The sequence below is a fragment of the Vombatus ursinus genome, unplaced genomic scaffold, assembly GCF_900497805.2.
Source record: "Vombatus ursinus unplaced genomic scaffold, bare-nosed wombat genome assembly UNPS02014959.1, whole genome shotgun sequence".
Lineage (NCBI taxonomy): Eukaryota > Metazoa > Chordata > Mammalia > Diprotodontia > Vombatidae > Vombatus > Vombatus ursinus.
Genome location: NW_020954737.1, coordinates 3,027,854 through 3,043,195, shown reverse-complemented (window position 1 = coordinate 3,043,195; position 15,342 = coordinate 3,027,854). Strand labels below are relative to the sequence as shown.

Sequence of the window (15,342 nt, the reverse complement as noted above, 5' to 3'; positions counted from 1 at the left end):
GTTCTTTGAAATGAATTTTGTTATTTTTTCAAACTCTATAAACTAATCCTTTTATAGTCTGCTTGGTGTAGCACTGATCAAGTAAATTAATTTAAGGAGTACTCTCATTTTTGTTATATTGGCCCAACCTACTCACAGATAATTAATATTTCTCCAATTACTTAGGCATGTCTCTATTTCTCTAAAGAATATTTTATACCTTATTAATATAGTTCCTCAGTATGTCTTAGTAGGTAGACTATCAAATATTTCACATACTCTATAGTTATTCTGAATGAAATTTCTCTTCCTGTTCTGAAGGAAGATTATTTGATAGGCAGTATTTTCAAAGCAGTTGTGTGTATGCACATGTATAAATACATATATACACAGGTATGAATGTATGTATATATATGTGTATACACATGTATTTATGTGATATATAGTAATGTGTATTATATATGTATATATATATATAAATATATATATATAAAACATTCAAAATACCTTTCAATCCTGAAGCAGTTATGAGGTAGTGTTTTCATAAATTTCTCTGTCTCTCCACATATTAACATATACATATTCACACACATATATTAAATATATTTTTATCCATATACCTTATAAATACCATCTCTCAAATATAAACTTCCTTTCAAGTAAAAAGAGCATATAGAGCAATAGGTTGAAAATACATTTTTAATTTTGCTAGAAGGATAGATTTAAAACCATTTTGGCAACTTAATTCCAAGAAAATTCCATTATTACCTGAATGTTGTCAGTATCACTGGGATGCAACAGAAAGCACACTTCTTTCAGATTCTTCAAAGGTCCAGAACTACTGAATTTTAACACCTGGGAAAGGATTAATTTTGCAAAAATGTTTTTTGGAAATCTCAAATTTCCTGTTCCAATTGCTGGAAATGTGATTGATGTGAAAGACAGGGAGGCAGTGGTTTCCAGGCATTCTGTGATAATATCTTCCATGATCTGAAAAATAGCAAATATTTTCATGTAAATCAGAGGCTAGCATGAGAAATGGAGAATGCTGCAAAAGGAGGAATAGGGGTGCTCCCGTGGCTGCAGGGGTGCTCAGTTGTCCATTGATCTCTAGAATTGTGTGTGTGATTTAGAATGACACATGTAATAGCTAGTGCTAAGAGGAAGAAGAAAGAAATACAACTTTTGATAACTGTGACTAACTGGTTTTCTAACTGATTTTGTGAAGAAGCAAGGGAATTAGAAGGCAAAAGGAAGAAAGAATGGTTCATAGCAGCCACCTCAGAGGACTGACTGGTGAGTCCCAACCACTACTGCTTAATTGGCAAAAATATCTGACAAACCATATGTGACTGAGATTCACAAATCCAACAAGTCTAAACAGAAGACAAAAATACAAGAGAAAAACTGACAATCTTCAGAAGAAATAGTTGAACTTTAGAAATGTGTCCTATCTAGATAAAGGGTACATCTTACACACACTATCTTCTGAGATCACTACTTCAACTAATGTAACAATGAGAGGTAGTAATGGTGCTGCCTGTCTCACATCAACAGGAAAAAAAGCAAAAAAGCACAAAACCACTGACCCTGAATGAAGCCACAATGTGCTGCCTTTCCATCTACCTATCTCATTAATTTTGGTCTAGAAGGCATGAAAAGAGATTTCATGTTGGTGAAAGAAGAAACTGAGTGGGACCAAAATAAATCTAGTCATGAAAATTAAGTTTGAATCTGTACCAAGGTCCTGGCAAACTATCAAAGGCAGTTAATCAGAGTGATGTGTGCGTGTGTGTTCAAAAGATTTTATTTATTGAAATGCACAGTTTTAAATATATGCAAATAGTGTTAAAAAATAAAGAAAATAAACAGAGTAATTGAGGAAAGTACAAAGTACCCTCCAGAGAATTCCAATTTTTTTGGAAGGGAAAAAGGTACAAAGGTGGGAATAAATTAAAACTCCCAAAACATGTATAACTACAATGTCACTGACTGTGCCATTTTCCTCATAGCTCATGTGCCCTCCTTGCCTTAATGAAATATGACCACCAGCATCATTAATACCAACTGATACTGCTATTACTAATAATGGCTTATGACTTTATGCTCTTTAATGTTATTGATCAAGCTGTAGAAATTCCACTGATATAAATGCAACAATGATGGACTCTCCTGTGATTGGTAGTTTGAATTTCAAAGACACATTTAAGGCATGATTATGCTGATACAAATTCTGTACGGCCTCTAAGTGGACTGGAGATACTCCCTACTGCCTCTAGGATAACAACAACAACAGCAGCAGCAATTAACATTTATATAGTGCTTATTTTGTGCCAGGCTGTTATTAATCATTATTTTAGAGTTGAGGGAACTGAGACAGGTAAAGGTCAAATGACTTGTCCAGCTAGTCGGTGTCAAGGACCGGAGTAGAACTCTGGGCTTCCTGACTCCAGGCCTGGCATTCTGTATCCACGGCACCACCTCGCTGCCAACTCCTCTACTTTCATTGAAAGCTGTTCATAATCCAACTGTAACCTATCTGTCCAGACTCATTGCATATGACTCCCTTTCATGTATTCTAAATTCTAGCCAAACCAGACTATTGTCTTTTTCTTGTGAAGGATGATAATATCTCCAACTTTCATGACTTTGCCCAGGTTGTTCCTTCATGTCTGGAGCAGACCCTTAGCCTATCTCTAATTCAAAGGATCTTTAGCTCCCTTCAAACCTCAGCTCAAGAGTGTGAGAGAATGTGAGATATTCTTGAACCCTCACTTCTAGTGTCCCTTCCTCTCCAAATTACTTTGTATTTACTTTCTTTTTTTTTTTAAAAGCAATTGGGGTTAAGTGACTTGCCCAGGGTCACACAGCTAGTGAGTGTCAAGTGTTTGGTTTGAAGCTGGATTTGAACTCAGGTCCTCCTGACTTCAGGGCCAGTGCTCTATCCATTGCACCACCTAGCTGCCCCTATATTTACTTTCTATATATTTTGTGTTTACTTACACATACACATGCTTTTCCTCCTGACAGAATGTAAGCTCATGAGGGCAAGGACTGTCTAATTTTTTGTTGTTGTATCCTCAGGATCCAGCACAGTGCCTGGCATACAATTGGTGCTTAATAAATGCTTGTTGAATGAGAACTTTAACATTTCTCTACCTTTTGTGAATTCCCTGCTCCACCATCCCAGGTAGGAGCCACCACATGGAGCACAAATCTGCAGCCCAAATTATAGCCTCTTGTCCGGAGAACATGGCCTGTTTTCACTGATATTTTTCCAAAAGTATTTAATTCTTCCTGGAGTTCTGGGCCAGCTTTCCTCAATAAGGCCCGAGAAAGTGGTCCATTGTGGAGATGAAGATCGAAAGGAATGGAATTTACAATAATATCAGTCTAAAATAAAAAAAGAACTTGTTAAAAACAAAAATCACATCAATAAATCTTCATGTGCAAAGCAATGTGAAAGTTGCAGATGTCTAAGACACAGTTCCTACGTTCAAAAAGCTTACAATCCAGGTGGGGAGTTAGGCCTTACATGTAAAAAGTTAAATAACATAAACTATTTACAGAGAAGTTGAAGACAACATTTAAGTAAAGATAGAACAGAATAAAATTAATTGCTTAATAATTATTCAAGTAGTAATTGCTATAGTACACAGATAAGCAATAGCCGCTTCCACCAGACACCATAGTAGCAAGGAGAAGTGAAGAAAGAAAGGAACAAGCATTTATTAAGCACCTATTATGTGGCAGGCACTCTGCTAAGTGACTTACAAATATTATTTCTCTTAATCTTCACAAGAACCTTGGGAGGCAGATGCTATTATTACCCCCATTTGATGGTTAAAGACACTGAGGCATCTCATGTTCTGCAGGAAACCTTTTCCAACCTGGCACAGATAACTGTTTATGGACTGACTGAGGCAGGCAAGGGTTAAGTAACCTGCCCAGCATCACAGAAGTAGTAACTGTCTGAAGCCAGATTTGAATTCAGTTCTTCCTAACTTCATCCCAGGGCACCTACTACTGAGCCACCTAGCTTTACCTCCCCTGTCCCCTGTCCACTGTCATCTGTATGCTGATTCTCATGTCCTTATCTCTGCTGAATGTAATACAGAGCCCAATTCCACTCTAACCTTTGGATCCACTGTCTTCTTGGAAGGGGACCATCTATTCTACTATAACTCCCTGAGGTCCTCTGGGTCTTGCCACCCAACCCACTGCTTTTCCTACCTAAAGCCACCTGGCTTTTCAATCTGCTATGAACCAAATAGCACAATACTCACCTAATATGAACCCTCTTTTATTTGTTTTCTCCCCCAATTAGATTGTTAATTCATTGAGAGCAGAGACTGTCTTGATTTTCCATTTGTATTACAAAACTTAACATCATGCTTTGCGCATAGTGCTTTAATAAATGCTTTTTCAACCCATTCCATCATTTCAGACTGGATAATCAGAGGCAGCTGTATAAAGGATGTAGGATTTGAGCTGGATCTTGAAAGAGAAGCACTTGTTGAAGAGATGAATACAAAAGGAAAGGGCAAGAGCAATATATTTGTAGGTGAACGGCTTGGGTTGAAGTCCTGTCTTTCTTTATTCACTATTTACATAACCTTGGACAAATCACTTAACTTTTCTAGACCTCAATTTTCTTCTTTGTAAAATGGTGGTGTTAAGAAACTATTGCACTAGGGGCAGCTAGGTGGTGAAGCAGATAGAGCACCAGCCCTGAAGTCAGGAGGACCTCAGTTCAAATTCAGCCTCAGACACCTGACATTTACTAGCTGTGTGACCCTGGGCAAGTCACTTAATCCTGATTGCCCTGTTCCCCCCCAAAAAATTAACTATTGAAATAATCAAGACATGGAATATTAATGTCCTGATCTCATGTAATAGCAGTAGAAATGCAAAGGTAGTGATGAATGTTGAAAGAAGAATCAATTAGACCTATTGATTAATTAGATTTCAGAAGGAAAAGTCAAAGTTAATTCCCAAACTTCCAAAATTGGGTTAATTGAAGAGGAGTTAATTAAGGCAAAGAGTTAGTAAGGAAAGTTGAGATATGGAAAACCTTATACTATACATTTTTTGTTATATGACCAACTATGAATTACTCAAAAACAAATCATTCATTCTGCTGATTGTTAAGATCCTCTGTTTCTATTTTTTAACAGATGTGTCATTCATCCATCTATTTGATAAATACTTATTGATCCCTTTCTGCAAATAAATTTGTGACTGAGTGGGATACTGCAAATGTGAGGACAGAGCAAAGTAATCTTCCCAAGTATTCTTTTCCCTGTAGTATATTCAAAATTCTCAGTGGGACTCTTCCTTCAGTCTTGAATTTTCAGATTAGAAAGAATATATCAAATGACAAAACTATTTTCATCTATAGGAAGATGTAGATGCATCTAGAAAAAAATATAGATATAGATATAGATATATCCACAGAATGTACAGTCTGGACCTCTCATTAAATGATGGGAATTAGGGAAGAAAATATTTGGAAAATGATGAAAATATATAAGAACAAAAGCTAATCCTCAACACAGAGATGTTCAAAAGAAAAATTCAAATATTGAAAAACCACATGAGAAAAGCACCATTGTGTTAATAGTAAGAAATATATTTCATACCCATCATAGCAAAGTTGATTTAAAAAAAACAGTCAGTGTTAGAGTAGCTGTGAGAAGCTATGAATACTGTTAAGATAATAGGTGGAGGTATGAATTTCCAAATCACATGGGAAAGCAATTTGCAAATATGCTGGCATACTGAATAAACTGTTCAGACTCTTTGATCTAGCAATACCAATGTTGGGTTCAGACCTCATGGAGGTCAATGATAGAAAGAAGTTCCAAGTAAAACAAAGTAATCATAGCAGCACTCTTCATGGTAGCAAAAAACTAGAAATTAATTTGAATAATTTGGACTCAATGAATATAATAGGATATTATTGACCTATGAGAAGCAATGAAAATGAGGAATCATTTTAAAAATACTTAGCATTTATGTAAGCATTTACAAATACTATTTAATTTGATCCTCATAATAACCCTGTGAAGCAGATACTATTATTGTCTCTACTTTATAGATGAGGAAATTGAGGCAGATAGCAATTAGGTGTCTTGCTTAGGGCCACACAGCTGGTAAGAGCTTGAGGCTCGATTTGAACACAGGTCATTTTTACTCCAGATGCAGTGCTCTATCCACTGTGCGCTTGGGTGCCTCAAGAAAAACATGAGAAGACTTTTATCAACTGATGGAGAATGAAGAAAGCAGAAGCCATTATTGCTGGAGATAGGTAGTGGATAGGGATAGTAACGCAGAAATGGAATATGGAGAAAAGAAAGAAGAAAGCATCAATGAAACATTTAGAAAACATACAGAAGTAAGATCAGATGGACAGAGAGACAAGTAGAGAAATTCTGTTACAATCGTGTTAAATGTAATATACCTTTAAGAAAACCCAACCAAACTGTACATAATAGAAGTTCATAGATTCACATATAATGTTTTTTTGGTTCCTCTTTGTATGTCAATATATTTATGCTGATTTCTATTTGTGAAGTTCTTAAAAAAAAGAAAAATGCTTTTAAGACAAATTAAAAATATGATTGGGGCAGCTAGTGGCTCAGTGGATAGAGCTCTGGTCCTGGAGTCAGGAAGATCAGAGTTCATATCCAGTCTCAGACACTAGCTGTGTGAGCATGGGAAAAACTTTTAACCCTGTTTGCCTCAAGTTTCCTAATTTGTAAAATAAATTGGAGAAGGAAATGGCAAATGACTCCAGTATCTTTGCCAAGAAAACCCCAAATGAAATGAAGAAGAGTTGGATATGACTGAGTCAATGGAATAACAACAACAAAAAAAAATGACCAGACTTTTTTTTTAAAAGTGTTTTCTTCTCTAGAATAGATGGCTTTCTAGACAAAGTTGGGCAGCTAAGTGGTGCAGAGCACTTGGTTTGGAATCAGGAAGACTCCTCTTGCTGAGTTCAAATCTGGCCTCAGACACATTCTAGCTGTGTGACCCTGGGCAAGTCACTTCACCCTATTTACCTCAGTTTCATCATCTGTAAAATAAGTTAGAGAAGAAAATGGCAAATCACCCCAGTGTCTTTAACAAGAAAACTCCAGATGTGGTCATGAAGAGTTGGACACAATTAAAAACAACAGAACTAGGTAAAGTCAGCTCTTGGCTAGTTGTAACAATGGAAAGGAATGGATGCTGGATCATCTAAAAATTCTTTATGGAGACAGTGTAACATAATGAATAGGGCACTGAAATTGTAGATAGGAAGAGCTAGGTTCAAATCTGCCTTAGACAGGTATGAGCTATATGACCCCGGGGAAGTCATTTGACTTATATTCAACTTCTACACACTCAAGGGAGTAGAATTTTAAGCTTAGACTAAATCTACATTAACCTTACAGAGATCATATGTTGAAAGTTTATATGAACCTAGTTACATTGGAATCATGCTACTTAAATTTCGAAATAACCTTCAGTGGTGTTAGGTAAATGGTAATACTCACCTCTGCATCTTGAACATCCCCTCTCATCAAGAGGATGCTCAGACTTTCACTAGTTTGGATGGAGTCCAATACATTTCTATGTTCAGTACTTCTTCTCAAGGTGGTTTTCTGGTTTTCTAATGGTGTACAGGACAGTGAACTGTTACTAAGTAATGCATCTTTGAAGATGGCCTTCGCAGTTTTGGAAAGAGCCTGAACTGTCTCCACAGATGAATCAACAAGATGGATCTTTCTCAAGCTATGTGTATTTGGGGAGTCCTGGAAGTTTTCCTTGATGGATTGGATGATGGTCTCTGCACTGTCTTTTAAGGGGAAGCCAAAGTACCTGGAGGTAAAACCTGGGAGAGCTATTGAAGTGTGGCCACCAAGTCTAGCCAGATAAAGAGACTCTGTGATAGCATTTTTTAGTAACTGCACACATGTGTGAGCATATTCTTGCTTCCACTGGGGGCCAACAGCATGAATCACTTGCTTATACGGGAGCTGTCCAGGGGCTGAGACAACAGCACGGCCAGGAGTAATCTTACCCCGTTCCTGGATTATCTGGTCACAGTTCCTCTGCAGCTCTGGGCCTGCTGCTTTAGAGAGCGCAGCTGCCAGGCCTCCACAGTGCTTTAGGTCCTCATTTGCTGCATTCACCACCACATCTGCTGAGAACTGGGTTAAGTCACCTTCCTGAACAGTTAATAAGATGCCAGATTCTAAGGTTATCTTGCAGTGGACCTTCTTCCCATTAATACTGTCCCCACTGTTGTCATCTTCATCTTCTTGTAGCCAGATTGTACAACGATATTTCCTTTTTGCTTCCATTTTATAAAACTCTTCCCTATCTTTGAATAAAGTTTTGGCCCCTGGTATATCAATGCTAAAGTTTCTAATATATATTGAACCTAGTGCTTGTTTAACCATGGCCACTCCTCTTACTACTTCTCCTTTTGGACCACTCAGTGAAATGCCCCTTTGGTTGGCTGGAGTTTTGAAATCACACTTCACATTTTTTTCCTTTAGTGTTTTCCAGATTTGCTTTTTTCCCTCCTTCATATATTGGATATGTGCTAGAGAGTTAACAGTGACCAACTCCTGTATTTTTGTGTTTTTTTCTATAAATTCATAAAGTTCCTGGTAGCTTTCACATACTGGACTAACATAACCAGCAATGATTATCTGAACACCAGTATCTGAATTTTGCTGTTCTATTATTATGGTCCTTGAAGAGCAGTTGTATTTCTGATTTAAATGGTCAACGAGTTTTTTCCACTGACAATCACTGACAATCCCACTGTCTACAACATTGATACACTTAAAATCCAATACTCTTTTCATGTGTTCCTCAGCTTTTGAAAGAACTTGGGGAGAGGAGGCAACCAGCACAACTGCTTCACCCTCCATCTCATAAGCAGCAGGAATTTTCTCTGCTCCAAAAAGGGATTCAGAGAATGTCTCACAGTTTACCTGCTGCAGAAACTGAATGATCTGAGGAGGAGCATGGAGGGATTTCTGAGCCAAGCTCTGCAGCTTCTCCAGAATTTCACTCTTTGCTTTGTACACATCTGCAGCCAATCCACTCAGGCTAATGCTCTTTGTGAGGGCATTGTAAGTGATTCCCAGCTCTGGGTATTCCTTGTGGAGAGTCTCTTCTAACCTGTTGTTGTGTAAAATGGAAAACCGTCTAGGACACATGGTCAAGTTCTCTCTTATGCTTTGTTTTTCCCTTTCTATTTTTTGGGTGGCCTTTTCTATCAGGGTCCTCATTTGTGGTTCAGTTCTTTGCATATCCTCCAGTCTTCCTGCTATGATCACTGTCTCCTGAGACTTATCAAACTCAGTCATAATGCTCTTACTTTCTATGCTGTCTTTGATGGCTTCCCACGCCACTCGGTCCGCTCTATACTTAGTGACCTGGTATTTAGACATAAGACAAGAGAATTTCTCAGAGACATCTTTACTCCATGTCTTGATTATGTTGCTCTTTGTTCTTTGGCTGACTAAGGTGACTGAAGGACTGAGTGTAATTGCTGCACTGGGTGTAATTTCTGGCTCTTTACAATTAGGTTGGGGCCATGTTAGCTGACAGTGAGCACTCTCCATGCTGCTAGTTATCTCTCCAATTACTTTATTATCTTTCTGTAAGAATTTCAATAGATAAGGCTCCAATGGTATTGCTATGGGCTCTGGCAGCTTTACTGGTTGTTTTGTTTTTCCATATAAAGCAGTACCCAAACTATGGTAGTATGGGAACATTGAAATGGAATTGTTGTTGAAGAGAAGATTCTTTGTCAATATGGCTTTGACCACTAAAAGAAAAAGAAACAAATAAATGTAAATTTTTTTTTTACAGTTCATAAAAATTTAATCAAACTCTGTTACATCTTAGGCAGAATTTGTCTTTGTAAGAAGAAAACTAACATTCACTGAAATTGTAAAATAACTGTCATTATTCTAAAATAGTGCTCTCATTAAAGTGATGTACTAATGCAATATAAGTATTCCATTTAAAGAATGATCTATACTTTCCCAACATTTATTTTTTGTGTGTGATGCAATTGGACTTGCCCAGGGTCACACAGCTAATAAGTGTCAAGTATCTGGTCTGAGACTGGATTTGAATTCAGGTCCTCCTGACTCCAGGGCCAGTGCTCTATCCACTGCACCACCTACCTGCCTCATGCAACATTTATTTTAAAGTGGAATTTTGTCAATGGATTATTTTGAAGTTGATCCCAATTAAAACACTGGAGAGTTGGGTTTTAATGAGTAAAAGAAAGTAATGGCTATTTTGAAATAAAAAATATTCTTTTCTAACATTCATTTTTTTTATAAAATCTTGAGTTCCAAATTCTCTCCCTCCCTCCTTAGCCTGCCCCCCCAAGACAGTAAGCACTTTGATATGGGTTATGTATGTTCAATCACACAAAAAATATTTTTGTAATAGTCATGTTGTAAAAGAAGAAACAGTTTGCAAAATAACTACAGTTTGCAAAATGAAAAACAATCATGAAAAAATAAAGTGAAAATAGTATATTTAATTCTGCATTCAGTTCTTTCTCTGAATGTGCATAGCATTTTCCATCATGAGTCTTTTGGAATTGTCTTGGATCACTGCATTGCTGAGAAGAGCTAAATCAATTATAGTTGATCATCATACAATGTTGCTGTTACTGTGTACAAGTTCTCCTGGTTCTGCTCACTTCACTTTGCATCAGCTCAGGTAAGTCTTCCCAGGTTTTTCTGAAATCTGTCTGCTTATCATGTATTATGACAATTGTATACCATATATCACAATTTGTTCAACCATCCCCCACTTGATGGGCATCCCCTTATTTTCTAATTCAAAAAATCATTCTGAAGTATGCAACACACTTTTGAAATCTTGCTTAGAGGGAATCCAATCATGATTCAAGAAGGCAAAGGCAGTGAGATTCAAAGCAAAAATAGTATGTTTGTACTCCAGTTAAGGTAAAAATTAAAAATGCCACTGTTTGTGGTGGAATATCAGAAATTCTGGCAGTATAACCACCCACCCTATACTGTCTAATAGAGTGCTTTGCTATCAAGGCAAAACCCTGGCTGAATTTTTCCACCTTGACACTTCTCATTTCACAAATAAGTTAATTGTTTTCTTTATTTGGTACTTCCCCAAGGTCATGCAGATAATCAATAATAGAGGTGCAATTTGAAACCAGGTTCTCTAGCTCTGAACATAGTACTCTTTCTCCTGCCCATACTGCCTTCCTCACCTGAACTTGTTAGCCTTTTCCAGACTTGTTTACTTTTGTTACTGCACCTTTAGACAAAAGAGATAATAGTATTTAAAGTATTTAAAGGCTGAAGTGGCCCATTCACCAAATATTCATTAAGTATCTAGAGGTACAAGATACTGCTCCAAGGCATATGCTCTTATCAATGGCAAGAGATCCTAATGTCTGCGCTGACATGTTGCTACAAAGGTAATTTCAAGTCAGAGATTTGGAATCATGAGGCCTGGCTTTGAGCTACAGCTTGGACTCCAACTACCTATTTTTCCTCATCTATAAATTGGTGAGTCTCAATACTTGTGTACCTATTTCATAGGTAAGAACAATGAGGAAAGTACTTTGTAAACTTGAAAGTGCTATGAAAATGTGAGTTGGTAATATTATGTGTGATGATAATAAAGAAATTAGTGGCCTGAATAGAAGGTATTCATCAGACTACTCCAAATATAATGAATCATTTAAATAATTGCCAATAATTCCAATGCTAACAATAATAAAGCACTAATGAATGCCAGTTATTTAAAAAACCTTTACTGAGCCAACATTTGGGGCCCTTAGTACTTCTTGAGTTGAATCCAGAAGTATTCACTGTTGCGAATTAGCCAGCAATGGAGTTCATTAATTAGAAGGGAAATACAAGCATCTGAACTACCACACAGACAACACAGAGACATAGATGTCTTTGAGAGTTTTGGAAGGTGGGGGTATTAAAAGTTAAGAATTCTGTTAAGATACGGTTATGCTGCAAGTGTACCTTTGGCTGAATCTCACAATGTCTTATTAATGTGGTTCTGAATGTGCTAAGACACTACTGCATTGAGCACCAGAGCCAACAATTAAATTAAGTGTGGTAGACCTTTATGTAGTTGTATATGTTATATGCTTGGCACAGTACCACAGGTGGTTAGTATATTTTTGGGATGATTTTACTAATTTTTGCAGAGGGATTTGGAAGCAATATCAAAGCATAGTTATGATACTGGCCTCCTTGCTGTTCTACAAATAGGACACTCCATCTCTCAGCTCTGGGCATTTTCTTTGGCTGTCTGCCATGTTTAGAATGCCCTCCTTACTCTTCTCTGCCTATTGGCATCCATAGATTTCTTTTTTTAATTTTTTAATTTTTATTTTATTTTTTATGGTAAATTTTATTTATTTTTTGTTTTCAACATTTACTTCCACAAGATTTTGAGTTCCAAATTTTCACCCCATATCACCCCTCCCCCACCTCAAGATGGCATGCATTCTAAATACCCCTTCACGTAGTCTGCCTTCCCTTCTCTCTCTCTCCCCCCCTTCTCTTATCCCCTTCCCCTTCAATTTTCCTGTAGGGCAGGAAGGATTTCTGTACCCCATTTCCTGTATTTCTTATTTAACAGTTGCAAGTGAAAACATTTTTTTAAACATGTGTTTTTAAAACTTTGGGTTCCAAATTTTCTCCTTTCCTCCCTCCCCACCCACTCTCATTGATAAGGCAAGCAACTAAATATAGGTTATATATGTGCAGTTATGCAAAACACTTCTATAGTAGACATGCTGTGAAAAACTAACTCTATTTCCCTTAATCCTATCCCACCCACCCATTTATTCTATTCTTTCTTTTGACCCTGTCCCTCCTCAGAAGTATTTGCTTCTGATTACTCCCTTTACCAATCTGCCCTCCTCTCTATCATTCCCCTATTCTCTTGTCCCCTTCCCCCCCTATTTTCCTGTAAGGTAAGACAGATTTCCACACCTAATTGAGTGTGTATGTTATTCCCTCCTTAAGTCAAATTCTATGAGAATAAGATTCACTCATTCCCTCTCACCTTCCCCTGTTTCCCCTCCATTGTAAAGCCTTTTCTTTTCTGTTTTGTTTTTTTGTGGGATAATTTACCCCATTCTACCTCTCCCTTTCTCCTTCTCCTAGTATATTCCTCTCTCACCCCTTAATTTTATTCTCCAGATATGACCCCTTCATTTTCAACTCACCCTGTGCCCTCTATCTACCTATCTATATATCTCTCTCTATATATATATATACATACATATAATTTTTCCCCCTCCAACTACCCTAATACTGACAAAGGTATCATGAGTTACAAATATCATCTTTCCATGCAAGAATGCAAACAGTTCAACCTTAATAAGTCTCTTATGATTTTCTCTTTCCTGTTTACCTCTTCATGTTCCACTTGAGTCTTGTATTTGAAAATCAAATTTTCTATTCAACTCTGGTCTTTTCATCAAGAATGCTTGAAAGTCCTCTATTTCACTAAATGACCATTTTTTCCCCTGCAGGATTATACTCAGTTTTGCTGGGTAGGTGATTCTTGGTTGTAATCCTATCTCCTTTACTCTCCAGAACATTATATTCCATGCCCTGAGGTCCCTTAATGTAGAAGCAGCTAAATCTTGTATTATCCTGATTGTGTTTCCACAATATTTGAATTGTTTCTTTCTGGCTGCTTGCAATATTTTCTCCTTGACCTGGGAACTCTGGAATTTGGCTACAATATTCCTAGTTTTCCTTTGGGGATCTCTTTCAGGAGGAGATTGGTGGATTCTTTCAATTTCTATTTTGCCCTCTGGTTCTAAAATATCAGGACAGTTTTCCTTGATAATTTCTTGAAAGATGATGTCTAGGCTCTTTTTTTTTATCATGGCTTTCAGATAGTCCAATAATTTTTAAATTCTCTCTCCTGGATCTGTTTTCCAGGTCAGTTGTTTTTCCACTGAGATATTTCACATTGTTTTCTAATTTTTCATTCTTTTGGATTTGTTTTACAGTGTCTTGATTTCTCATAAAGTCACTAGCTTCCAATTGATCTGTTCTAATTTTTAAGGAAGTATTTTCTTCAGTAATCTTTTGGACTTCCTTTTCCATTTGGCCAATTTTGGTTTTTAGGGCATTCTTCTCCTCATCGGCTTTTTGGACCTCTTTTGCCATTTGGGTTAGGTTATTTTTTAAGGTGTTATTTTCTTCAGTATTTTTTTGGGTCTCCTTTAGCAAGCTGTTGACTTGTTTTTCATGATTTTCTTGCATCACTCTCAGTTTTTCCTCTACTTCTCTTACTTGCTTCTCAAAATCCCTTTTGAGCTCTTCCAAGGCCTGGGACTGATTCATATTTTTCTTGGAGGCTTTGGACGTAGGAGCTTTGACTTTGTTGTCTTCTTCTGGTCGTATGTTTTGATCTTCTTTGTCACCAAAGTAAGATAATATAGTCTGACTCTTTTTGTGCTGCTTACTCATGATCCCAGCAAATTACTTGAGTATTAAACTCTTTGTTAAGGTAAAAGTCTGCTTCCAATGTGAAGAGTGTACTGTCCCAAGCTTCGGGGGGTTGTACAGCTGTTTTCAGAGGTACTTCTAGGGACCTGTAAATTTTCAGTTCTTCCAAGGTGCTATGATAAGGGGCAAGGTGTTTCCTCTCCACTGCCACAACAAGCTCCACCACGCCAGCGTTCCTCCTTGCCCCAGGACCACACCTCAGAACTGTGACCCAGATCCAAGCATGGGCAAAGCAAGAGATTTCTGCTTCAGCACTGGCAAAGAGATCCTTGCAATCCCCTTCTGATCAGTCACTTGATTCCCCCTCAGTCTGTGGGCTGGAAGCTCAGGAAATAGCCGTGGCCCCAGGCTGCGCTCCAGACTTTTCCCACTGACCTTCTAAGTTGTCTTTGGTGTTTGTGGGTTGAGAAGTCTGGAAACTGCCACAGCTGCCTGCAATTCAGCCCTCTGAGACCTGCTCTGGGGTCCCTGCAGCCTGCGCGCCCATGCCGAACTCCGCTCCTCTCCCCACCCAGCGCGACATACCTTTCTGATCAACCATCCAGGCTCTCTTTAGCTGGAAATTTGTTTCACTCTGTCTTTTTGTGGGTTCTGCTGCTTTTGAATTTGCTTAGAGCCATTTTTTTAGGTATTTGGAGGGCTTTGGGAGAGAGCTCAAGACAGTCACTGCTTTCTCTCCACCATCTTGGCCCTGCCCCTCACAGCTTTCTTTAAATCCTAACTAAAATCCTGTCTTCTACAGGAAGCTTTTCCCAATCCTCCTAAATTCTAGTGCTTTCCCTCCATTGGTTAT

At 37.7% G+C, this 15,342-nt stretch overlaps 1 protein-coding gene across 1 annotated transcript in view; it reads right to left on the bottom strand.

Moving 5' to 3' along the window:
• The window catches only part of LOC114030361 (poly [ADP-ribose] polymerase 14-like), a 113,668-nt gene that overhangs the window by 26,520 nt on the left and 71,806 nt on the right, over positions 1 to 15,342 (bottom strand). Inside the window, exons 10-12 of the mRNA XM_027845170.1 lie at positions 7,524 to 9,817; positions 3,139 to 3,372; positions 748 to 969 (exon numbers count right to left, since the gene is read on the bottom strand). Of these exons, the coding sequence (XP_027700971.1) occupies positions 748 to 969; positions 3,139 to 3,372; positions 7,524 to 9,817 (2,750 nt within the window). The remainder of the gene's footprint in view (positions 1 to 747; positions 970 to 3,138; positions 3,373 to 7,523; positions 9,818 to 15,342) is intronic.